Source organism: Cupressus sempervirens, chromosome 3 (assembly GCF_028749045.1).
Source record: "Cupressus sempervirens isolate cs-2001-9-10 chromosome 3, ASM2874904v1, whole genome shotgun sequence".
In the NCBI taxonomy this organism is placed as follows: Eukaryota; Viridiplantae; Streptophyta; class Pinopsida; order Cupressales; family Cupressaceae; genus Cupressus; species Cupressus sempervirens.
In genome coordinates this window covers 222,163,004-222,189,200 of record NC_143120.1, presented here as the reverse complement: position 1 = coordinate 222,189,200, position 26,197 = coordinate 222,163,004, and the positions used below count along the sequence as shown (strand labels likewise).

At 33.8% G+C, this 26,197-nt stretch overlaps 1 protein-coding gene across 2 annotated transcripts in view; it reads right to left on the bottom strand.

The window, feature by feature from the left end:
* The window catches only part of LOC149565636 (uncharacterized), a 30,310-nt gene extending 7,063 nt beyond the window's left edge, over positions 1–23,247 (bottom strand). The window contains exons 1-3 of one of the 2 annotated variants that reach the window (XM_089819143.1): positions 22,996–23,190; positions 22,644–22,786; positions 17,805–19,674 (exon numbers count right to left, since the gene is read on the bottom strand). In XM_089819143.1, coding sequence (XP_089675269.1) covers positions 17,805–19,674; positions 22,644–22,738 — 1,965 coding nt within the window. In that variant the 5' untranslated portion in view covers positions 22,739–22,786; positions 22,996–23,190. Of the gene's footprint in view, positions 1–17,804; positions 19,675–22,643; positions 22,787–22,995 lie in introns of both variants that reach the window. The other variant, XM_089819144.1, reaches the window with a different exon arrangement.
* Positions 23,248–26,197: the final 2,950 nt, after the last annotated feature.

Sequence of the window (26,197 nt, the reverse complement as noted above, 5' to 3'; positions counted from 1 at the left end):
TTGCAATCACATTAATTAAGGGTCTGTTTTTTGCATCCTTCCACCCATCAGAAATAATGGACACCCTTGTTTCTTTCCATGAGGCTTTAATAGGAGCCAATGAAGTTTTTATATGCTTGACCTCCTTTGTCAATAAAGTGGTACGAACCTTCTCATAACCTGGGCCTGTGTACCCCTTTGGAGCTTCATTTATTTTTCTTATCATGTCTTGCCAATAGGGTGATCTAACAACATTAAATGATAAACCGTTTGCATAGAGGCACCTAGCAATCGCTTCATCAGCAATATCTCTATAATCATTACTAAATGCCATCTCCAATGGTCCTCTTGCTCTCTTCAGATTACTAGTCTCATCTTCATTTCTCGTCATAAATGGATGGCTTTCTACAACAATATCAAGAGCAGCACTAGGTGTATAGCTTTGAGATGATGAAGCACGTGACTTCCGTGAGCCCCTTCCTTTGGTCTTCAACAATGGATGCCCATACCTACTTTCAATTCTTGCATCCGCTTCCTCTTGTTCCTTAATATATGCTGCTATTTTAGAAACCGGTATGGGTACCTTATTTTTTCCTGGACAAGCTTTGATTCCCTTTCCAGGAATCGCACACAAATGCCCTTTCACTCGGCTGTATGAACTTGTATACTGCACATCACATCCGAGACATATCCAAATACATGTTCCTCCACCAGGAACATGTTCTAATATGTTCACATGCCTCCATAATGGTGAAGCTGGGTCGACAGTAAATGCAGGAGTAGTGTCTGCCATGTTAAATTTGAATAACTGCTAGCACCCTGCAATTCATACAAGAATAACTTTTAAAACAGATAATTTAATTTCAATAGTAAAATAATAAAATTTGAAATAAATAATATTTAATATACTTATTTAGCATTTAGTATTTACTAATAGTAATAGTCTAATAATATATATATATATATATATATATATATATATATATCATATATGTTTATAAAAATATGATTATTTTAGTGTTTATAAACTTGTATATGATATACTATAAACTCTATCATATTTATAAACTCACTAAATGATATACTCTAAACTATATATAGTATATCCTTTTTAAATAAACTATATGATATACTATAAACTCAAGTTTATAAATTATAAACCTTATCATATTTCTAATAATAAATATATAATTTAATAAACATGTAATTTTGAACCCGAAAATGAAATAATAATTTTGAAACTATGGTAGTAAAAACTAAAACTATCCTTGAAAACGAATGAAACTGTGGCAGTAAAAATTTTAAAAAATCCATGGTCGAAAATGGAGTCGAAAAAACCAGATGAAGGTCGCCGACTTGCCTGGATAATGGTCGCGTCACGTTGTTGAAGGTCGCAGTCTGCAAACACAGGTCGTGGTTGAAGATCGCAGACATAGGTCGAGGTCGAGGTCGCATTAATGGAAGTCGTCCGCGCAAATGCAGGCGAGTTGCAAACCCCAGACTCGACAAACACAAACGCACGTAGGAGAAAATAAAACGCGGCCGCGCGAAGTGAAAATAACCCAAAAAAAAGCCGCGCCGCATTATGTTTACGAAGATATTTAGGGTTTTACGCGCGGTCAAAGTCAAGGAGTCGACTTGGAGTCGACGTGGAATCACCACATCAGCACAGAATCGCTTTGAAACGAAACGAAATGAAAATCCGATTCCTGTTCGTGCCCACAGTCGATTCCCCTCGGTTTCTAATTCCAAATAGACTCGTACCCGGAAACGATGGGCTGGGGGGAGCGATTCGGCTACTTAGCTAGGCAGCATGCAAAACAAGAGAAAATAAAGAAAACCAAAAGTACAAAAGAAACCAAGAAAAGACTTCACTAATGGCAGAAGACCAAAAATAAGAGACAACAAAAACAACCTGATTGAAAACTTAAAAGAAATAAAAACTCAACTAAATAAATGTAACAAAGAAAAAAATAACAGAAGAAAAGCTATAATAAGGAGAATAAAAAGAGAAAGGAAAAAGAAAGAAATAAACATACCAAAAAATACAAATTCAACAAAAGAATGAGAACCAAAGAAAAGAAACAACCTAAAACCACAATCAAGAGTAGACGAAAAAAAGAATAAGGAAAAACATGTTAACAAAAAAACAATTAACAGAGATAAATAAGACGATAAATAGATATAAATAAAAATAAGTATATATAAAAATAAAAATGAAACTAAAAATAAATTAATTAATTAAATAAAAATATATGTATATAAAGCAAAGAACAACCAAGGATACGCATATATAAATGCAAGGAAAATAATAAAATTACAAGAGATTTAGAAAATATAAATGCAAGAGTTAAAAACTGTGCAAACTCCCCCAGCAAAAAAAAGAGTGCTTGCAAAGTTTGCAAACTATGGTATATGCATATAAGTGACATGAAGCATGACTATCATATTAATCCAAATTCCACTACTATGCATATGTTCCACAACTACAATATATGCAATTAAATCTGTTGTGTATTCCATTTCATATTTAATCCAATCTTCCCCCCTTCCTCAAATGAACCTTCTTCCCTTTATTATCTCTAAATGCGACAGAGACGTCACACCACCTTATCATAAATGCCCTCTTGGTAAATTTGGTTGAAAATCGCCAAAATCAACTCCAGAAATCAGTCACTTAAACGACGTAAAACCCACTTTTTTGTCTAATTTTTTTTAACATTTATTTTCCTTATAATCCTAAAAGGCCTTATAATTGTTTAGTAGAGATGAAAAGTGAGAGAGAGGAAGAGAAAAACCATAGGTTTACATCCAGCAAGAAAGAAAAGCATCAAGGAAATCACAAATCAATTTGGGGAGGCATAAGTTTGCATTGGGAGCATTAAGGAGTCAATAGCAACACCCCTTGACTTTTACGCAAGAAGTGAGTGTTGGTTTTTTTAGTATCTTTATGTATTGTTCATTTTTTGTTATAAAATTTTAGTTTTAATTTGTAAATCTTGAATGCCTTTTATTAAATTGCAAAGTGCAAACTGGCAAACCCTACAATGTTTTTAGAACAAATTTGCAAACTTGTATTTATAATTTTCTCAAAAAATGTAGGGTTTCCTGATTAATTTATTAGCTTATTGTTTAACTTTGTAAAAATTTGAATTTTTTTTATTGCAGCAACCTTAACTTTCATTTATCACAATGCCTAAAAAGATGAAGCTTGGAAATAAACTGAAGAATTTCCTAGAAGAACAAAACATCAAACAAATGTATGTTTTGTAAAGAAATAAATTCTAGTGGCGTTAACTTGTGCACTCAACAAACTCATAAGGCAAAATATATTTGTTGTGGCATCAAAGACATATGAACAAGAGAAGTTAAATGAGATAAGGCAACTTGAACAATAAAGTGCTATTGTCTCCCCTTCTGCTACATCCGCATCTGCATCTGTAGGTTGTGTTGGAGAGGGTTCTTCCAAGCCTCCCTTTTGTCCTAGTACTAGTGCTAGTGTTTGTGCGAGTACTAGTAATAGTCGATTTGCTACTGATACTGCCCCTATTACATTTGGACCTAGAATGCGGAAGTCAAGATTGGATAGTTACTTTGTGTCGGGCATGACTCCTAATGCACAACCCTCACTTAAGAGCATTGGTTGGAACAAGGAGATTCGTAATGCTGCCAAAAAACAATTTGCAAATTAGGTAATTAATTCTTTTTTATTTGCTTTCTTTAAATTAAAAGTTTATTTTAATTATTTCTACTTGTATAATTATAGATTCATATTACATAATGATTTGTCATATAATTATAATCTATCTGTGACAGGTCTCCTTAATGGCAAGGTGATAGATGTAATAACTATTTGTGGTGTGGGGTTTAAAGCCCCTACTATTGTTGAGTTGTCTTAGATGAAATGGTAGAGAATATGAAGCTTAAGCTAGAGAACCACTGAAAGACATGGACCGAAAAGGGTTGCATCATTATGACTGATGGTTGGACAGATAGGAGAAATAGAACACTCCTAAATTTTCTTATTTCCTATGGAGGTAATTGATCATTCTACTTTCCTACATGCATTGTGAATCGTGATTGAACAATTTAATTTTTCATTTGTTGATTGAGGATGATCCATGATAATTAATTATTTTGCTCTATTTAAATTTTGTAGAATCCACCATGTTCCTCAAATCTCTTGATGCTTCCTCTCGTTTAAAAAATGCCACATACTTATGTGAGATTATTGAGGAAGTCATAGTAGAGATGGAGGAAGAGAATGTAGTGCAGGTGGTAACTGATAATGCAGCAAGTTATGTTGTTGCAGGTAAACATTTCTAATTCTATGTTTCTAACATATGTAAATTTATTTGAACTTTTAATTTAAAATTTTAAAATTGTTGCAGGTGAACTTTTGATGGAGAGGCACCCTACACAATATTTTGGTCTCCTTGTGTGGCCCATTGCCTTGACCTCATGTTGGAAGACATTGGTAAGCTTGAATGGGTCAAATCATGCATAGAAAGGGCCAAAAACATCTATGCAAGTTTATCTACAATCATGCATTGGTCCTCAGCATAATGAGGAAATACAGAGGGAAAAGGGAGTTAGCTTGTCCTAGTATTATGAGGTTTGCCTCGAATTTCACCACGCTGCAGTCCTTGTTGGATGGCCCATTCCAAAAGAGTCCCACCTTTTTGCCCTTTTGAAAAAGAGAGTCACAACTCTTGACCCTTAATAAGAATTTCATTATCTTTTATTCTAGGAGATTGTTGTCTTATTCTTTATTTATTTCTAATGATGATTTCCCTTAAATTAATATTAAATGACTCTTAGTTAACCTACTGTCATCTTTTAGTCAGCTGTCTAGAATATACTTTATAGACTGCAGTTTGACTTAATCGGCAAGGCTGTGATCATGCTTTTTATTAACACTGATCTTGTACACACTCCTTGACAAGGGGACATGACAGTGATGTCTGAATTACATGTTCGTACCTTTTTGTACTAACAGGCCAGCTGCTTTACAAATAAGGGTTACATCTTTAACAACTTGGACTGCATACAATGCCCCACCTCTTGGATGGCATTACTCTGAACTTTTATCTTGCCTCGAATAACTTATTGCTTTCAAGAAATAAGTGGACAAGTTCTAGAATCTATCTGCCCATTCATCACAATGTTGCATCCCTCTACCCTACATCTTCTATTGTCACATCCATCTTTGACTGTCTATGTTGATTCTGAGTTGCCCTTGATGAAATCAGAGAGCTCAAATGAGACACACACTCTATCAACCCTTTCTTGATCCCTCATAATTTCATATCGTTTCATCTCATTCAACCAAGGTTCAAGACCTTTTCTCAATAGGTGATGGAAGTAAGCCATCACCCTCAAGTAATTACTCCTAAATACACACTATTTCCTCGAGATTACAAATTCTATTTTCCTCCATCTAACATTCTAAACAAGAAAAAACCCACAAATTCAATCAAAATAAACTATTTGTAAATTTAACAACTTTTAACATTTCCAATTTAAATAAAACATAGTTTTTATTTTACCGAACCTGTTATTAAATGGTTATCAATTGATGCAGAGAATGCTACCTGATTATCATGCTGTAGTTTTTATTTTACTTAACCTGGTATTAAACAGTTATCAATCAGTTCAGCATGTTAACTGGTTATCATTGTGCCTTGATTGGCCGTAGTAATTATTATTTGGAACTTGATATCTAGTGTTCATCAATTAAAAATTGTACTTTTAAACATTCAATTTCAGTTATTAATGAATATTAAACCAATAATGAATTAGGGCTTTTTGTCAGCGAAACAAGAGGAAATGTAAACAGAATGTTGCCTACAATTAGGGTGTCTTACATACCTATTGCTGATCTGAGAAACACATCCTGAAGAATTGGAAATGCTTCTCCCTGCAACTATGTTACTTAAAACTTCTCTTGCAACCTAGCACACATCAAGGCTTAGAAATATCAACATCTTCCATATCAAACTCTATGCTGACTTCCCCATGAACCATGCAATGTGCTTTTCACTGCTTTTTGTAGGCATTAGGCCATCCACATACCAAACTTTAACTAAAAGATCAAATTACCAAACAGACGAGAAAGATTAGGATCTGCAAGAATTTTTGTGAAACCCAACTTCAATAAGCATTCATTAATCATTTTTCACTCTAACCCAACATCATAGCACCTTTACAGAACCAAGCATCTTCATTGAATATCACATCTTAGTTCACTATCTTCATTGTATATCACATCTTAGTTCACTATCTTCATTGAATATCACATTTTAGTTCACTATCTTTCATTGTGACAAAACATAGATACCATTACCTTGGGAAGACTTGATAGTTCCCAAAAAGACACCATATTCATGCTAGAGTTCAAACTTAGTCCTTTTCTTACTAGCACTTGAATGCAGAAAAAACTCCCAAACATACAAATAAGTAAAACATTATGGTCCAATCTCGCAAAAGCCCCCACTAGAATCTTGTTCTTCAACATCCTCTAAGGACACTCATGAATTTGTCCACATCATAACTACAAGCCTCTAACCTAAAAAATAGTTTAATCCAGGTAATGAATTGGACCTTTCTTATCTCTATAATGGGCATACTCTTCCTCTTTGCAACCCAATCCTACTAAAGCATAAGGTAAACCTAACTAAAGCACAAGGTAAACCTAACTCCCTCTTGATCCCTACATCTACACAAAAGACATTAGCCTTTGAAGATAACTCCTTGTCAAACCTCAAATCCTTAACTTACCAACTAGTCTAATTCTCCACATGAGCTTCAAATTCAAAAAAATTCAAAAAAATCCCATATTTCGCATTCGTTAAGTGAATTTTTGTTTTCCATGAAGAATTGTCAATGAATAAAGCATGGCAAATTTCCCAATGAAACTATTCACATAGGTCTACATATAACCGAATGAAATTCATAAAGAATCCTTATTGAATTGTGATCATTATAAGAAAAAAGCAAATGTCGGTGTGTTTGTCAATGCACAACCCATGTTTCTCTACACTTAAGTTTGGCAAACCCTACACCATATCCCTTCGCAAGATGTAGAGCTCCATAGAGAAAGCAAGTCTATTCTGCCAAAACTCTTACAATTTGTCACTGCCTATCAAAGGCATTAAAGTCTTCGAATATAAAATCCTCTCCTTTGTCAAACCTCAAAAGCTTGATCTTCCTACTTGACTAATTTCCGCAAGAGCTTTAAAACTTAATGTTTTTCCCAAAACTCTCAACTTTAGTCGTTTTGAAGTAAATTTACACTTACAAAGAATCATCAACAACTGGAGCATGGCAAATCCTACAAACAAAGTTACTCATTCACATACATCTGAATGGATCAAATCAAGAAAACCTCTTGATTTGTGCTCATCAATAAAGAGACAATTTTACTATGCTTCCAACCCTTATACACACTCGATTTCTCTATCTTAGAAAAAAATGTGGTGTGTTCTTTGTTATCTGAGAACACATATGGCAACATTAGGTTCAAAATCATCAGATGAAGGCATGCCAAAAGTGGCAATCCCAATCCCTATAACAAGATACACTGCATCACCACCAAACCTTACAAATATGCATGTCTTCTACTCCTATATTAGTCTTTTACCGTTACCTTCTCCAATCATTGAGAAGCACAATAACTGTTTTTGTGGCATTTCAAACACTTGATGTGTCTCAAGTGTTTTTCCCTATGGAAAAGAATTTAGTTCCTCCTTTCCTTCCTGAACAAACATTGAGAAGCACAATAATTATTTATGTGTCATTTCAATCACTTGATGCATCTCAAATCATTTTTCGCTATTGAGAAGAATCTAGTTCTTATTTTCCTTCCTGAACCTTCCCAAGTCCTTTCTTGCCACCACTCCTCATATTACCAATGGGGATCTAGTTTTAACTATCACAAGTTCTAATAACCAACTGAAGACTATGTAACCAACTCTTCATCGTCCACCTTTACCCTCTTGCAAGTCAATCACAAAGTTTGATGATCTCTATTAGGTAGGTGGCTACTTTGTGTGTGTCACTCATATATATAGCACCAAGCTTGTTCTATAATATCCTACTATCTACATGTGAGAAATAAAATGACCCTTCTCTAATAATTATAAACAAATACAATTTATCTTGGCCACCTTTTTGTTATTATGTTCAACCAACTAAATAAGATTAGCAAGAGATGTCCACACCCCAAATACACTTAAATATTAACTTCTAGTAGCATCTCTACAATCTGCACTTCCACAGAGTAAACGCACTTCCACAAAGTAAACTTGGAAGCATAGACTTAAAAAACTCAGGAGTGCTTACGAGTCAAAACGAGCAGCTGGTTGCTCAGTGTCAATTTTTTATAAAAACTCACCCTTTCACTAGAAAACAAAAACTTGCCTACACAAGTATACTATTTTAACCTAATGTTCAGAACTTTATATGAAATTTGCATTTCTGTGGGTAAAACAATCAGGGAGAATCCAAGTACCTACAAGCTTGAACTCAAACTTTGGTCTATGATTCGAATTAAACTCTAATTTTAAGTTTTATATGTGCTGAAAACCAGTAATATGTTCTACCAAATTGAACAATATCTATATTTTTGAAGAATGTTTTCGAAAAATTATGTATTTTCAAATGATCAATAATTTTTTGAGCTATTGCCAAGCTTTTTCAAGATTATTTGTGGAGTCCAGGGTTTTTTAAAAATGTGAAATAAGAGTAATTTTAACAATTGTTGGAGGCACCCTCCAAATGGCCACTCTCTGAGATCAAGATTAGTCATGTTTGCAGTTACTGGAACTAAAATCAGCTGAGAATAAATCAAATCAACAAGAAGAGATCAACAATCATTTCATGGGAGGAACTAGGGCATCACATCATACAAACTCTCACCAATCCAACTAACTTCAATCATTGAAATAAGGGCACTCAAATCTTCTGCTATCTATCACTCACAAGTCATAGTAGATTCCATTCATGAACCTAGGAAATTTCAATTTCCATTCTACATTCATAAAATTAACCATGTACATTAATCCATAAGCAAACCCCGCTGAAAGTACAAACTCCCTAATTATTTATGAAGTTTTACAAAACTGGAATCAGAATTATAGTTCTAAACGTTTTTTGCAATTTTTCTGCACGAAGGTTGAGTAACTCTTGAATAGCTTCCTATCCTTTTACAAAGGTCCAATTAACTGGGGTACTTAATAACTAAAACTTCAAATAAAAAAGCAAATAATTCTGAAAACAGTTCTCTTTTTTATAAATTTAGAATCTTTCTAAATATATGAAAATAAAGAACTCCATCCCCTAAAAGAATAAAATACACAAGATAAAGCAACACCAACTTTATAGCTTGCCTTGACTTCTCTTACCAGCTGTAGGTGATTCCCAACTTAAATTAGGACCGAGTTTCTACTCCCAGCTGTAGGAGATTTAGAACTAAATTTAAAATAGCACTCTCAGATTCTGTGATGGCAGTGGGTGCCTGTCTTTAGTTGTGAGCATTCAATACTAAAGATATACACAAATGACTCAACAGCACAGCCTAACTTTTTGGACTCTAATATAGCTTCCTCAAAAAAATTACCTGTGACAGAAGAGATGTGAGGCAAAGCTCTGCAGAAATATTTGGCCCTCATATGAGGATATATTCCTTCACGTTTGAAGTGGAGTAGGCTGTAAATAATGTAGTAATATGGTATTTATGAGAACTAGAATCATTGTTCAAAACAAATCTGATTTGTTAACTCCCATAGCACGATAACAGTACAAGACCCATTTGTGCTGTGAAAAATGTATTCTGAAGTCCATCCTTTGACTTTGGTCACCTGCATATGATCTGGGGACAGGTGTAATGCCTGGTATACAACCCCATCAAGGAGAGTCAATTAGGTTATATGTATGTGTAAGATTATGTTATGATAGTGATTGAGATTGTCCATAGAACCATTAAACAGCAGAAGTGGAGAGAAGGCTGTAACAGAAAATTTGTATTATGCTAGTTCTGTACAAGATCCATGAGAACATATGTGTGGTAGCTATGCCTTGCTATTCTCTCCTAAATGTCTCAACCTAAAAAGAACAGTTAGGTACATATAATCTATTAAGAGGGAAAAGCACGAAGAAACAGTTCCAAGTTTGGTGACATAGCAATTCATATTCAGATTACAACTGTCACAACCATTGGCAAGTAATCAAGCCACACTCACACTACCATGGATATATAGCTTGCCATTTGGAAATTGGGTGCTGATTAGAATGAAAATTCTAACCAACCCATGGAAGCCATTGATCAACAACCAAGACTTATAATATGATCTGGTGACCCAGATCCTCCTGAATAGCTAAAACTCAACAAGAACCAATGACCCAGTAAGGCAATGCACATTATCTCAGAAAACAGGATTGAACTCCAGTCAAAATCAAAAGACAAACATGACGAGGCACACCAATATCTTGTGTCAACAAAAGGCAAAAATGATAAGATGCATAGAGATAAAAAGATTGTCATCTCAAAGCTAAATTTGGCTGTCTCGTCACCTCACAATTTTCAACTAGCATTTCCAATTTATACACAGATTTCCATCCCCAGACAAAGATTTGAGACAGATTTGAAGCCAAATATTTGGGACCCAAATAAATTTTCCACTAGTTTTCAGAATAAAATTACTAAAAAGATTTGGGCTCCTTGGTCGGTCTTAGTTATGTGCAGATTTCACTTGGATAGAATATGGAGTTCACCACTGTTAGAAATCCCAGATTTTAGATATGATGTAACTTGTAATAGCACTTGTGAATTTTTATGTGTATTTTCAAGTTACTATCTGAATGCATATATATGTGATATAAAGAGGCATGTCGTCTCTTTAATATATTAACTTACATTAGTTATAGTTCTATTACAAGTAATATACTCTCAAATGTTTATATATATATATATATATATGTCGTCTCTTTAATATATTAACTTACATTAGTTATAGTTATATTACAAGTAATATACTCTCAAATGTTTATATATATATATATATATATACACACACACACTCTTAAGATTAGTTAATAATTATTGCCATATATTATTTATATATCTCATATATATAATTTATCCGACAGAATTATAACATTAACACTCCCTCTTAATGAAGAAGGATAAAACACATAGATATTACACCATAGGTAGTATTTCAAGAATAATACACTCAAGAAATCTTTGAAGAGAAGATTTCCAATATATGATATCATATAAGTATATCAAAATATCAACACATGATATTCACCAATTACTACTTGATATCATATTAGGTAATATGAGCATTGGCCTATTAGAACATCAATCAAATGATATTCACCAAGTACTCTAAGTAATAGCCTTTCAGAACATCAACTAAATGATATTCACCAAGTACTCAAAGCGGTAATGGCCTATCACAATATCAAGGCAAGATATTCACCAAGTACCTAAAATATATCTATACAAACAACTTGTAGATAGTCAAATTAATGACACCTAACACCTAGTTGTTGAGTTATAAGATAAAGCCTTTTCATGATTTATTTCAACATTTACACAAAATGAATATCATGATACAAGTTGTTGTAAGGTCGTCAACTTTCAATAACTTCTCCAAATACAAGTGATAATCATTTAGAAGTCATCACTTCCTCATGATGTACACAGGGGCCAAACTCATACACCTATGGCATCAAAAGTTCACATGAAGTCACCACGAATATGATCATGTGGTGTTGTCACGACATCCACCATAAAACATATCAGATAATAAGGTTTTCACCTCAAACTTACCTCTCATAGACAAGAATGTAATACAAAGGATTTCACTTGGAAATTCTTCTTCATGAAGAAACACTAACCTTTTGATCTTCTTGTCAAGGTTACTAATAAAGTGTCAAAGCTCCCTCTTAGTTTGATATCAACTTTTCTGACCTCTTAGTTTAAGGTTCTCTCTAATGAAGTGTCAGACTCCCTCTGAATCTGTTATCATCCTTCTAACCTCTTGGTAGCAAGTCATGTCATGCTTCCCTAGTTCAATAGGTATCCAGAGAGCATAAGGCCTTCCAGCCTACATACATGAGACTTTATCCCATGAATCATAGTCCTTTCGCTGTTATAGTTTCTGACTAGTGGAGAATGCATCTCAACAAGGTTTACTCCTTCTAAACCAAGACCATCAAAAGTTTGATTGAAGCATTTTTATTTTTTGCTCCCTCTCATTGTCCAAGGTTGCCTTTAATCAACTGTCAAACTCCCTGTCATAATCTCAATCATTAAGGATATTCGCTTCAAGAGCCTGACATTATCCAAACCTAATCATCAGATGATTAATGAATCCTAAATCTCAACTTCTTTGGAGCTAGTATTATAAGATTGACTCTGCACAATATTTGATATCATGCCTAACGTTTCATTCTTCTTCCCTGCAAGAACATCCCAGAGAAAACAGAAAAAGATCAAGGCAAATAGCTTCTTATAGTACATATAGAAATAAAAGGGAGACTATAGTGAGTATATGAATGTAATACTCAAAGATAATTAATAGTTATTTATATCCTCAATACAAGTTGCTTCAATAAATGTCCATCAAAACAGAAAAATGCCTTCTTAGATTGTTTTCCATATTTGAATCATCTCTCCACCGGGGATGGTTCAAGTGGGAACGGAACAATGGTTATTATTCCCCCTAAGAATGTAAAATTCTCACTCATTCCATTCTAAGGGTTTTCAATCACTATCAAGTCCAATGAGAGCCAATTGTATATGAAATATATAAACCTTAAACTGTGTTATCAACGTAACACTTTGACAAACTCTCTTTATCTCTTGTACAATTAAGCATATTTGCTAAGTTATATCTTCCTCCATACTCAAAATTGCATCTTTGTCTTGTCTTTGCCCATCAAAATACTATGTTATACTTCGTAACACTAAAGAATTATATCAATAGAGTATATACTAAATGTATATCGAAATAACATCCTTTGATATCTTAATTTCCTTATCCAACTAATGAAGTTTTCTTCGCAACTGTTGTGTAAATGATCTTCTTCAATTTGGCTTGATTCCTTATCTAGTATAATCCTTGTGAAATGGAAATTCCTGATAATTTCTCTAATACTCTGTGGCAACCTTGTGCTAGGAGAAAATGAGGAGCCACATACGACATAATAGAGTGCACTTTTCATGCCCAAATATTTTTCAAGGTGATCTCTTAAACGTCACAAATGCACACAATATAAAGATTATGTGTTGAAAATAATTTGAGCTATGGATGTCCATAAGAGTTTATTAGTGAAGTTGAATACTTAACATGTAAGCTTCATTTTGATAGTAGTCTAAATACTTCTCCAAATATCTAAACACCTGAAAATAGTGTGTAACACCTGTGTTAATCAATCTTTCAATTCTTGTCCAAAGCATACTTATAAGTATTACAACCAAGGCTTTATATGTAATATTTATCTGAAGATATAAACATCGCTCGAACTGGTCACTACATTTTATATGAGACTTAAATGCTACCGAGAACTTGATACAATATTGTCAATGATATCTTGTGTAGAGGTGTCGGGTCATCAACATCACCACCAATAAAAACAGACCAGCATATTTGCAATAATATATCTCCATACTATTCATTGCTTCAACTCGTGATAAAATAAAGACATTCGTTGTGCTTATGCCAAGCTTCTGATGTATCTTATTCACCCATATATGTATGCTTGACAATATAATTATATATTTCATGAATTGAGATGAAACTCTTGAGCACACCACCAATCACACTTTAAGGAAACTTAGGGATGGAGTATCGCGGTATCAAATTGTGTGATGTTATGTTTACAATCAAAGTGTGTAGGATCCTACCAATATTCCTTCGATAATTCTAGTCTTTGTAATTCGCCGCACTGTCTCGGGCTTGATTCTTTCTTATATGTATTTGCCACCTTTTTTTTTTATATTATAGCGAACACGAACATTCACTAGTCAATAACCTCAAATTCAATCAAATCAATCTTTGGCTTTTAATGGTAATTACACCTCGTGGCAGATAGCTACTCAGGTAATTAGTTAATAATCATTCTATGTCAATGGAGACCACATAGGATGGACTATTCATGATCGTATGGACTATTTTGGTTCTCAATACCTTTCCTTGTATCAACTGTCATGGTTTAAATCTATAGAAATTTCTGCTTAAATCGAGGTTGTAAAATTCATGTATTATCGTCTCTATTAAATAGTGATACCGAGTATTTAGAAGCTTTATTTATGGCCAACCACAATAGGGCAATCGATAACAAATCAGTCAAATAAGGAGCTCAATGGGAATCTTCTACAGCTGACTAGTCCACTACAACAATACCGCATTCCTTGTAGATTGGCAATTAATCGGAGTACAAGTCTTGCCCAATACTCTAGCATTTAGGCTTCAACATACACAAAACCTAACCTCTTCCTCCATCAAATTTCTAAGCCCAACAACATTATATTACTGCGCCCAAAAAAATTCTTCCACCTGGAGTTGTGTCCTCCAAACTAAAGACTTTCGCAGTGAACTATTGAGGATCTTGATTGTTCAAACAACAGTTGCCAGAAATTTGAATCAAATATTTTTCCAAGACTATTCACCAAGCAACGACTGCAACATCTCCATGTCTTCAATTAACACAAGCAAAGAGTGCAATTTGTTAGCAGCATAGAAGTAGTCACTCGAAACCATGCAATCTTATCTTACTATATGATCAAAGACGCTCTACAACCGATTGATCTCATTGTTGACTGCTGACACAACTTTCTATAGGATCGGTCCAAACTTCCATGTCATTGGCAATATAATTACTGATAGCTCGATCCACACAACAATTTATCAATTACATTTACAACCTACTCTGATACCATGTTAGAAATCCCAAGTTCTAGATATGATGTAACTTGTAATAGCACTTGTGAATTTTAATGTGTACTTTCAAGTTACTATTTGAATGCATATATATGTGATGTAAAGAGGCATGTCTCTTTACTATATTAGCTTATATTAGTTATAGTTATATTACAAGTAATATACTCTCAAATGGTTATATAACAAGATTATATATATATATATATATATATATATATACACTCTTAACATAAGTTAATAATTTCATATATAATAATTGCCATATATTATTTATATATCTCACATATATAATTTATCCGACAGAATTATAACATTAACAACCTCAATTAACAGATTAGGGTTCTAAGCACATATTTTCACTAGTTTTCAGAATAAAATCACCGTGAACAAAGTCTTCGTCATAGTTATGTGAAGATTTCACATGGATAGCAACAGAATTGAAGTCCTTCACCCAAAGAAAATATCCCAATACTGTAAAACTTTTGAAAGGACTTTAAACAGAGTTCACTCTAGATACAGACTTCTTGGAAGGTTTGCAAGTCTGCATTAGCTTCTCCAAACTTTAACTAATTGTTCAAGGAAGGATCAAATTCCAGTAGCTCAAGATCATAACTATTACTTGCAACAACCAATAATTTCTTGTAAAAAAACAGAATACACAGAGAACATGGAAACAAAGGCCTCCCTTTAAGCAAATTGCCTGCACCTTAGCAGTGTAAGGTAGTCGAATATTACTACATATAAAATAGTGCCTTCCAAAATTCCAGGAAAGGAGCACTGGCCTGCACGTGCCACTTGGATCTGAAAATCAGAAAAACTAAGGGTGAGCAAACCTGGAATCAATGTCAACTTCAACTGTTGGCCTTCAATTGATATCTGACAAAGCCGTAGTGGCCCCCATGCAACTGAGAACACTACTAGGGATTTAAGAAATTTTCATTAAGAAGATGGCTGTTAATTAAGGACTCCCGAAGGTAATAATTGTAGATAGCTTAGAAGGTGGTTTAGTAAAAGCAGTTAGATGGTGTAGATTGCTTAGAAGGTGGTTTAGTAATAGCAGTTAGATGGCTTGAGCATTATGATTATGCTCCTAAAAGATCTGTTATCATAGTATCTTAATAAAAAAAATTACTAAACTAAGACATAATCATGTTTAATCTTTTTGATATTTGGAAACACTAAGACTCTCTTCTTGGTATCATTCACACCATCCTGTCATTCCTATGTATAGTGTACAAACATATATTTATGTTTTACTCTGTCATCTGATATGCTATGATATTGTTCCTTTTCAACAGAGATGTAACAAGACACACAACTGAAAGCTTGTAACACTGGTGAACACAACATAGAAACATGACATGCTTGTGTCACTGTTCACAATCATAAGTTTTGACTGTCTGAAAAGAAAAATTACACCGGAAGGGTAAGAAGACAACTAAAATAAAAAGTATGGGAGGCAAAGCCAGCTGTGTATTCGCAAATGAAAACTTATCCTGCTGAAATTAAGATCAGTTAAATTCCTCTCCGTACCAGAAACTGATTCAACGTCAGATCATCCCAGATACACCGGAAAACTTGATGTATCACGGGTTCAGGCAAATTAAGAGACAGAAATGTGGTTCTGTACAAGATTAGAATGAGACATGATTATTAATCTTCAGCCACTAATGTGCTTTTGAAATCTAACACATGTGAATGCTAAAAACCCTAGCAACATTTTTAGAAACAATTCTATAAGGGAAAAACATCCTCATGTACAAGATTAGAATTAGATATGATTATTAATCTTCGGCCACTAATGTATTATTGAAATCAAACAAATAGGAATGCTAAAAGGCCCAGTAACATTTTTAGGACCAATTCTTTCTTATAAGAAGACCATTGCACTCTGCAGACCCATTTTGCTGTTCTAGGCATTAAACATAGCAGCATTTGAATTTTGATTTTGCTTTCAACACACTGAGGATCCGTTGTTCTAAAACTGAATCTCCCTCAACTTGCAATGCCTTTCTGGTTGAAAATAGCTGCATTGACATGAGGTAGCAGGATTTAAATACAGATTAGAATAGATGCAGGATGCCCTACAATTTACTACTCAACAAGTGTAAGCTTATCGGACAAATGGAGCAACCTATTAAACTTAAATGGAAATTTGATTCCTGTAGAGCTTCCTTTTTTTGATTTGAATACTCTATAGAGCTGTGCATGCTCTGTATCAGATATCAGGCAGAAAAGATGTCCATGTCTTTAGATCTAGATACTTGAACATGTATCATGATTCAAGTAGACGAATGAGCATGAAATCAAACAATATATCAAATTACTAGAAAGGTGTACCACCAAACACAAATGCAGATTGGCAGTGACAACTTATACCCTACAGGGTATGGCAAACTGTTTTACCAGGAAAACCATGGTGGCAGCATGGGCTTCTCCCCTTTGAAAATGGGAAATGTCTTTTTAAGCACTGAACCACCCATTTGCAGCTGCAGTTGCAGAATTCCACTGCCCTGCTTAAATGCGGGCAGGCAAAATCTAACTGTTGCAGTAGCATACATAGGGGTGGTGAAATGTGTTGTGTGCTCAAATAGCTCCCTTGGTGACAAGGATATCTTACCATACAATCGTATGAAGAGCATGCAAGCATCTAACACCTGTGCATCATCAGCTCAAATTAAAAGTAAAATCATAGTGCAAGTCATGTATCAACAACTATGCATATTTCACCTCTGCATCATAAGCATGTGCCGGATTCATGAATTTAATCTCATAAACAAATAATTTGAAATCAAATTATACAATAAAATCAACAAACAGAACATTAATAATGAGAAACGAATCCAAATCAAATTGATTTCCTATGCACACCTTTGAGACTTCAGGAGATGCAGCATGCATGTTTTGAAATTGATTCTCTACATTGATTGATTCCGTCGGTCCATTTAAAGAAGTGGAAATACCCAAAAAGCTTTCAGAGATACCAGTTGTTGATACATGATTTTCTCCTCCAGTATAATAATTGTAAATCAAATCTTTACATGGCAACTCAACCTGTGGCCATTTTGTACTGTTTGTGATAACAAATAATCTACAGTCTGAGCACAGGCTAGAGTGATAAACCTTATTATCCTTACATGAATTAGTCTTTTCAATTGCCTTGTATGTAATTGTCGCCATATGTGTCACTGTCCCTGGTAAAAGTATCAAACCTTCCAAGAATTCTATTTTAAGAAGTGTTCCATTTTCAGAACACTCACACATGTCTACCAGTTTTATCACTTCTATCCCATCATTTTTCATTGAAAGAGCTACTCTTAATGTTTGTTCTCCCTCACTAAGCATCTCATTTAGATCCTTACGCATTGGGTTGTCACACTGGTTATCATCTGCATACCTAACAATCAGAGCCTCAAGAGGCACTATCACAGTGTCTCTTGTATCTTGAAAGGAATTCTTAAGCAGTACACATAAAGCACCTGAAATTTTTCCTTCTATGTGTGTAGATAAGTCAATTTCCATGATTGTAGTGCTAAGATGGGGAGTTATTTCCCACCCTCCAGATGGTCTTATTCCAAACAATGGAACATCTGTGGCATCTTTCCCAAACTTAAACCAGGCTTTTTCATTCAATTTAAAGCCATGATCTTCAGTTGCTTGAAGAACATCCGTCTTGCAGACAGCACCGGTTGGTTGTATTGAACTTGTTTCTGGACTTGATATCCATGCAGAAACTTCCTCAACAAGAAGCAATTCATCAAAAGGATTATAGAGTGTTATATTGTCACGCAATAAAGATCCTGAGAAAGCACTTAGCCCAGTAAAAGGCTCAATTCTGTAAGGAGACTCTACACCTTCACCTTTGGCATGAATCACAAACCCACCTGAGCTAGTTTGCAAAATAAGATGACCTGTAACCAGACCCAGCATCCTTGGTAAGAAGACAAAAGCAATTGAAACCATATCCCCTGGGGCTACTATGGTCTCCTCAAATCCATATGCATAGAAATGTGTGTTTGTGCTGAATGGTTTGAAGATGTGCAAAGCAGTATCATTGCACAAGTTTAACACTGTCATGTACGCAAGTGAAGGAGAAAATAAAGGCTGAGGCCCCCATTCCATCAATGATGGTTTGATTGACACATTGGGATATAAAGATTTTGCAGGGGCTTCAGGATGACTCTTCTCTGGATACTCCGTCTTAATAGATATCTTTTTATTTGACTTATTTGATGGCGAAGGGAAACATGAAATTGTGGTCTTATCATTCATTAATTTAAAATTTATACTTTTTGTAATGTGATCCTGTCCCATAATATCATTGGAAAGTCGGATTTTCCCCAACTGTTGTTCATTCCCACCATTTGTCACAGATTCTTTATCGGAGAATCTCTGACTTTCGTCCTTTTCAGAAAAGAAGCCAGTCAGTCTGCTTTGGAAGCACAGAGATTGTGGGTCACTGCAGATATGCTTGCCTCGCACATAAAACTTCTGAATATCTTTATTCTCTCCAAGGCTTCCACTAATAAAAGGTTCAAAGGAATCGAACACGGGACTAGCCCTCACGTTAGTATGATCTCCACATGAATTAAAATCCATGTAATCTTGCATCTTACTTTGCCTTGAGATGAGACCTTTCACAAGACAAGGCATGCAAAACAACACCAAGAATAAAGTCCATGAAAGTAGGACTAATGCAAGATGGGAGCCCTTGGGAGCATGGGCACAAAACCACCATGATCTGTAAAGAAAACAAGAAAACGGGTCACTAAAGAACCATAAACATTTCATAAGGCTAAAGTAATGGTTCAAGAAAAAAGCACATATAAATGTAACATATTAAAAACAAAGCTCACAAAAATTCAGACCATGACCCGAATTACAAAGAACTGTTCAATACCAAATAGCATAGAAGGAAAGGTTCTTGAAAAAAATTGTCAGATACATGACGATAACCAAGATTCAAATTTTCAAAATAGCATTTTACAAAGTTAATCAAAAGGTTTTATATTATACAGTTTTGAGAATTATAGATAATTTATTTTATATATACATGAACATAAAATATTGGTGCTATTTGGGGAATAAAAGAAATTTTCTTTTAGATGTCTACTTCTTTTTTATGTTATTTCACTGCTTACAGATTTCTCAACTTGGTAGGTCTGCATCTATATACAAAATATACTACAGTGCACACATTTTAATATTTACTGTAGCACCAGGCTGCAGTGGGTCAAAAGCAGATATGGAAGATATCTAAAAATGTGGAATACAACAAGGGTAGAAAATTAACATGGATATTATGTATTATAAAACCATATGTATTCAAATGCACCCTCCAAGAATGTATACGATGAAGAGTCCAAGAATGACCAAAAAGTCAAAAACGGATGAGAAAAGTGGTGTTTATAAGAGGCATGTTATTTTTCATCTAATTTACATTTTTCTGAGTTTTGTAAATCTTGCTTATTTGTTTTTGATTCAGCTCAAAATAAGGTTGAGGGTATAATAAATGGAAGAGGAGAATTAAAACCTCCACAGATATATCCTGATAGGCAACAGATGTGAAGATTGATCCTAGATTACATTATCAAGCACGTGGCATTTTTTGCTGCGTGAGAAATGGACCATTCACACTCGTGAGAAATTGGTACTTGAATACTGTGGTTGAATCCTGATTAAAATCATATTATTGGTTTTACTTATCAGTTGTCCCACTGCATCATGTTTTGAATAAACCAACTATCCAATAAAATTAGGAAAAAGATTGAATACTCTATATGGAATGCACACAATAGGCACCAAATTTAATATTTAGAAAAAGAACCTAAATGAATAACAAAAATGTTATATTATATACACAATTGTTGAAGCAGTTTGAGAATACAATAAATACCGTATTAACATTTAGAAAAAGGACCTCGATTAACAACAAAAGTGGCACATTATCTACCTATAATATATACTATTGTTGAAGCAGTTTGAGCACAAAACTCAAATACATACAAACTTACAAATTAAATAACAAAGATGCAGTGGTGTTGATAATAAATAATATACATCCAATTTTAATAATGCAGTGGTCACATTATCTCACATGCCACATTAGGATTTGTATTCTGCTATTAAATGCAACAGGAAAAATTAAAATTCATAACTGTTGTTTTCCAAATGCTAAAACTAAAGATAAAAAGAATAAACCAGAATTTAAAAAGCATTCAAGATTTTTTTTAAAGAAAAAGGAATGCAGTTTGTGATCCTTTTAGGGGTAAGCAGATGGAGTATAATGACAATAGTGATGGATTCGAAAAGCATTGAAACCAATTTTTCCCAATCAATGAGCAGGAAGGATGTTCTCACCAAAAGGCCATGAGGCAGAATATTCTCAAGCACGTCCAAAGTTTGACTCCAGTGATATCTGGTTATCAATTCTCTTGCTTGCTTGACAGCTTGACAGGAAACAGCCTCTTGTACTCACTAATATAAATATTCCTAAATCATGCCTTGAAGGGAATCTGAATTATCTCTAACATAAGTTCTGATGCAAGCGTTTCTTGTTTTGAGCATCACCAGTTCAAACATGTTTTTTTCTTCTCTATTGATATGTGGTGCTTTTAGACTTTCAGTTACGACAGAGCTGCTTTGTCTTAGGTCACACCTTAAAATATAGTGTTTCTATTGCTTAAAAAAGAATTATTACCGTCTCTTGCACTGGCAAAGAGAATGTCATATATAATGAATAATCATGAGTGATTTTGTAACTCGCCTCAAAGAAAAGTTTCGTTTCTTTCAGTTCAGTGTTTCTTTATTTTGCAAATGCTTAGCCGAAAAGGTGGGTGTCCAAGAAAATGTCAGGAAGCATCTATGCGTTTCATTACTTAGCAGATCGTTTGTTTTTATAGTAAGTACAGTGGTTATCTTTTACGTTGCTGCAAGCAAGGCAACAGATTGATGCGAGTGCCCGCAATGTTGGAGATTCCCCTTATGGAAGACCCACCAACACCCAAACTACCATTTGCTATGCTCCAAAATTGGTTTCGATGATAAATCCAGTCCCTCCAGGTGTCCCTCTTTAAGTGTAAAAATAATAGTCCCTTTGTTCATATACCTATAATCGCACTGGTACCCGTTCACCAAAGTCTATGAAACTATATATAATATCAATGTTGGATTTTTTTCATTATTTGAACAGCATTCCATCAGTGAGTTAGGTTTACGTTAAACTTGAAGACGGTTAAAAGATATATGTGAAATATTAGTAAGAACCTGCCATTTTTAATCTTCAATTTTAAAACTAACCACTTAAGGAAATGTATCAGTTATCTGATGATTCAAAAAATGCCTCAAAAATATCAAACTAAAAATAGAATGCATTGCGTAACTAAAAAGCTACTAGTTCGACTTCGATTATAAAAAACTACGAGTCCAGTGACCCCTGGGAAATCTATCAGCCTTAACGCATTTCAAGTTCTAAAATTTGCCAATAAATAAAGTAAAACCACGACTGTCACAAGAGTTGATAAGCGTCTCCGCTCGAAGACCAGGGTTCGAAGCTTGCAAAAGACACCTGGACTCTCCCCAGCCTTCTACACAATACTCCTTCTAACTCGTTTCACTGTAAATGGATTATAAGCCTATTCAACTGAAGTAAGAACCAACACAGACGATTCAAAAATGCTAGATAAAAATCCGTGCGATAACTGAAAATACCTTTTCTTTAAGTTCGTCTCATAGTTCCGAAAAAAACCACGAAGCGTTGGCCACCAGTATTCTTCAAATAAAAAAAATCCCTTTTCTGATACCATTATTTTATATTCGCGTCAAAAGTCCATTCTTTCTTTCATGTCATCCTCCTATATTTGTTACCACCATATTTTCATTACTTCTACTTTTACAGCTCTACAAACAGAAAGAAACAGTCCACACAAGCTTACAAGTTCCAAAAATACAGGGGAAGCCAAATCAAGCCAAACCCATCCAAAAGAAAACAAACCAAAAAGACAGAGCAGACCAAACAACAAAATGAGGAAAGACCGGCTATAAAATTTTAAAAAACCAATACCGTAACAACGCCGCCGGGGGGTCGCACGTTCGAGCCCTGTGAGCTTCCCTTCCCGTCCTATTTCTACACCTGTAAGCATCCATTCTCTTGACCAAACGAAACCCTGAGAGAAAGCGTCAAACCCCTGCTCAACCTTCCATAACATAACGTAACATTAACAGAAACAGAAACAGACGTTCCTGCGCACAAAAGTCTGTCTGGTATGAAGCCCGGCGAAATTATATAGGTAGGTACGGTGCACACATACGAAAACAACAACTGCAGTAACGTTTCATCGCTACATTCAACATCACCTGTACGGAGCCCCACCGAAAGCCGTTAGTTCCAAGCCAACCCTACCTTAACCGCAGTCAGGGTCGAATAATTGCCGTCTCTTTTTTATTTCAGTTTTCTCGGTCGGAAGCCCAAAACGGGGAACTGTCTGTGACGTCGTTGGCCGACCGCTATTTTATGCTCTGCCACGAGTTCCGCCAGCACTACCAGGGCCACAAACACCAGTGGAATTTGACGGTCACCCTTACCTTCCATATGTAACTTTTTAAAAAGCTTTAATAAAAAATATACATTGTGTGATATTTCTTGATCCAATAGTGCAAGAATCTCCATGGTAGGTTATAGAGCGTATTCCCAAACTAAGAAACAACAAACAAATGAAAATTAGAGTTTTTGGAGTGCATAATGCTTTCTTGAGTAACTACAGTGAAAATAGAAAGTCTTTTGATGGATCATAGACCATGGAATACAAAACTATACTTGCAATAAAGAATCAAGGAGCAACAAACAACTGAAAACGTAGAGTTTCTTCTCTGCATAATGTTTTCTTGAGTAACTATCATGAAAATAGAGTCTTTCGATGGATCATAAACCATGGAGTGCAAAAAGATTCTTGTAAAAAAGAATCAAGAAACAACGAACAAATGAAAAGTGGAGTTTCTAGATTGCACAATCCTTTTTGGAGTAACTATTGTGATGATGGAGACATTGAGTTTCTACAGAACATAATATTTTTTACTTTAGTAACTATTGTGATCGTAGATTGTTATGATCGAGAATATTGATTCAATAACTATTGTGATGATAGATTGGTATGATCCTAGATCTTGATTCAATAACTATATTATAGATCATGGAGCGCAAAAAGATTATTGTGGAGATAAATCAAGAAACAACAAATAAATGAAGATGTGGAGTTCCTACAATACATGGTGCTTTCTTGAGTAATTATTGTGATAATGGTGATGTTGAGTTTCTACAATACATAATGTTTTCTTGAGTAACTATTATGATGATGGATAGTTATGATGGGAAATGTTGATTCAAGAACTATACATACAAAGTCTATAACCCTAAAGCACAAAGTACAAAATATTAGTTGTTACAAAATACTAATTTATAAATAGTTTAATATAAGTTTTTATATTTAAATATTTTTATTAATCTATAAAAAAAAAAAAATTAATATTGATTTGTTTTTTAAATAATTTTATCCAATAATAATGTAGCTTTTGTTCTTGAAACATAGTTTTGGTAGCTTGTTTCTTTTTTGAAGTCCTATTTTTATTAGAATGCAAAATTGCATTACTCTAATTTGGGAGAATGTGTACATTTAATTTCTAAATAAAATTCATGAATAAAAAAATTTACAATGTAATTCTATTAATAATGAAGTATAAATTTTATATGAAAAAATGAAGAAAGAGAAAATTGAAGCTTCACTAAAATATAGAAATATAGATGCAACGTATTGAAAAGAAATGAAAAGTTCTTGTTCTTTCATTACTAATATAGATTTGTTAGATGACAATAACTTAGTGATATAAGTATATAATAATAAACATTGTTACAATTGAATTTTTCAATTTGAATATGTAAGATTTATTTATTTTCTTTTTGACATTATGATAATAGATCAACAGTAGTAATTTGTTAGATGACAATAAATTAGTGATATAAATATATAATAATAAACATTATTACAATTGAATATGTAAGATTTATTTATTTTCTTTTTTACATTAAGATAATTATTCAATAGCAAGAACCTAAATATAGATCAAAAACTTAATAGTTTTGATATAATAATTATAACAAAACATAATTAATTAATAATCAATACCAAGTTTTATATATAATTTTTTTAATTCGTATAATAAAATCAACTATTTTAAAATTCATATTAAAACATGTTAAAAAGTTAACATTTATATTTAATATAAATATTTTAAATAGCACACATAAATACATACGATAAAATAAAATACTAAATATTATCTATAATAATTTTTTGAGAAAATATCATGTAAAAAACAATTGAAAAATATCCTGTAGAATCATTTATTATTCAAAAGTTAATAAACGGTCATTTAAAACCATAAGCCGGCTGCAGCAGTTCCGCCAGCATTAGCTATGGGCCCCACGCCTTCTTATTGGCTCTGCTAAATAATAATAATGAGAAGCCACCGGGCTAAATTTAGCTCTAGTTTTAGCGGCGCAACTACCTGCCAGCGAACCTGAGCGGTTTGGAGTCCGCAAATCTTATTCCGGCGTATTAAACGGAATTGGAAATATTTTGGCGTCCGTATGCGGTTGAAAAGCTGTTGATTCTAATTGGGAAGGCCGATGCTTTTGAAAGGCCCGGGCTCGGAAAAGTCGTCTTTTTTTTGTTCTTTTGAATTTATAAAGTTTACGGACGTGTGATATGTGTATTATTTTTTATTTTAAAAATGGCAAAATATTGTCAATGGACTGCGCTGTGCATCTTGGAAAATCTAATAATAATAATAAAATATGCTCCAAAATCTTTGAAATAAAAGAATATGAAAGTAAAAGGGGGTGGTAAGAGCAATAAAACATTGACATTTATATGTGGAACATTAATGTGGAAATGGCAAGTCAATTTTTAACTTAGTTATAAATTATATATAAAAATTATGGCACATCACATCATTCATAGATAAATATATAAAAATTATGGCACATCACATCATTCATAGATAAATAGATTTCATGAAAGTGTTTTTTTGAATAAAAGTATTGGTGCATTTTTTTCCATCTAGTTAGGTATTTTATTCTTTTGTTGCATGTAAAATAAGTCTTTTTTACCAAATATGTATTCGGATGGGTGTTATCTATGTGTTTTCTATGTGTAATTTCTTAGGAAGGTATTATGTATTTTATAAATTGACTAAGGTTTGTATTGCAT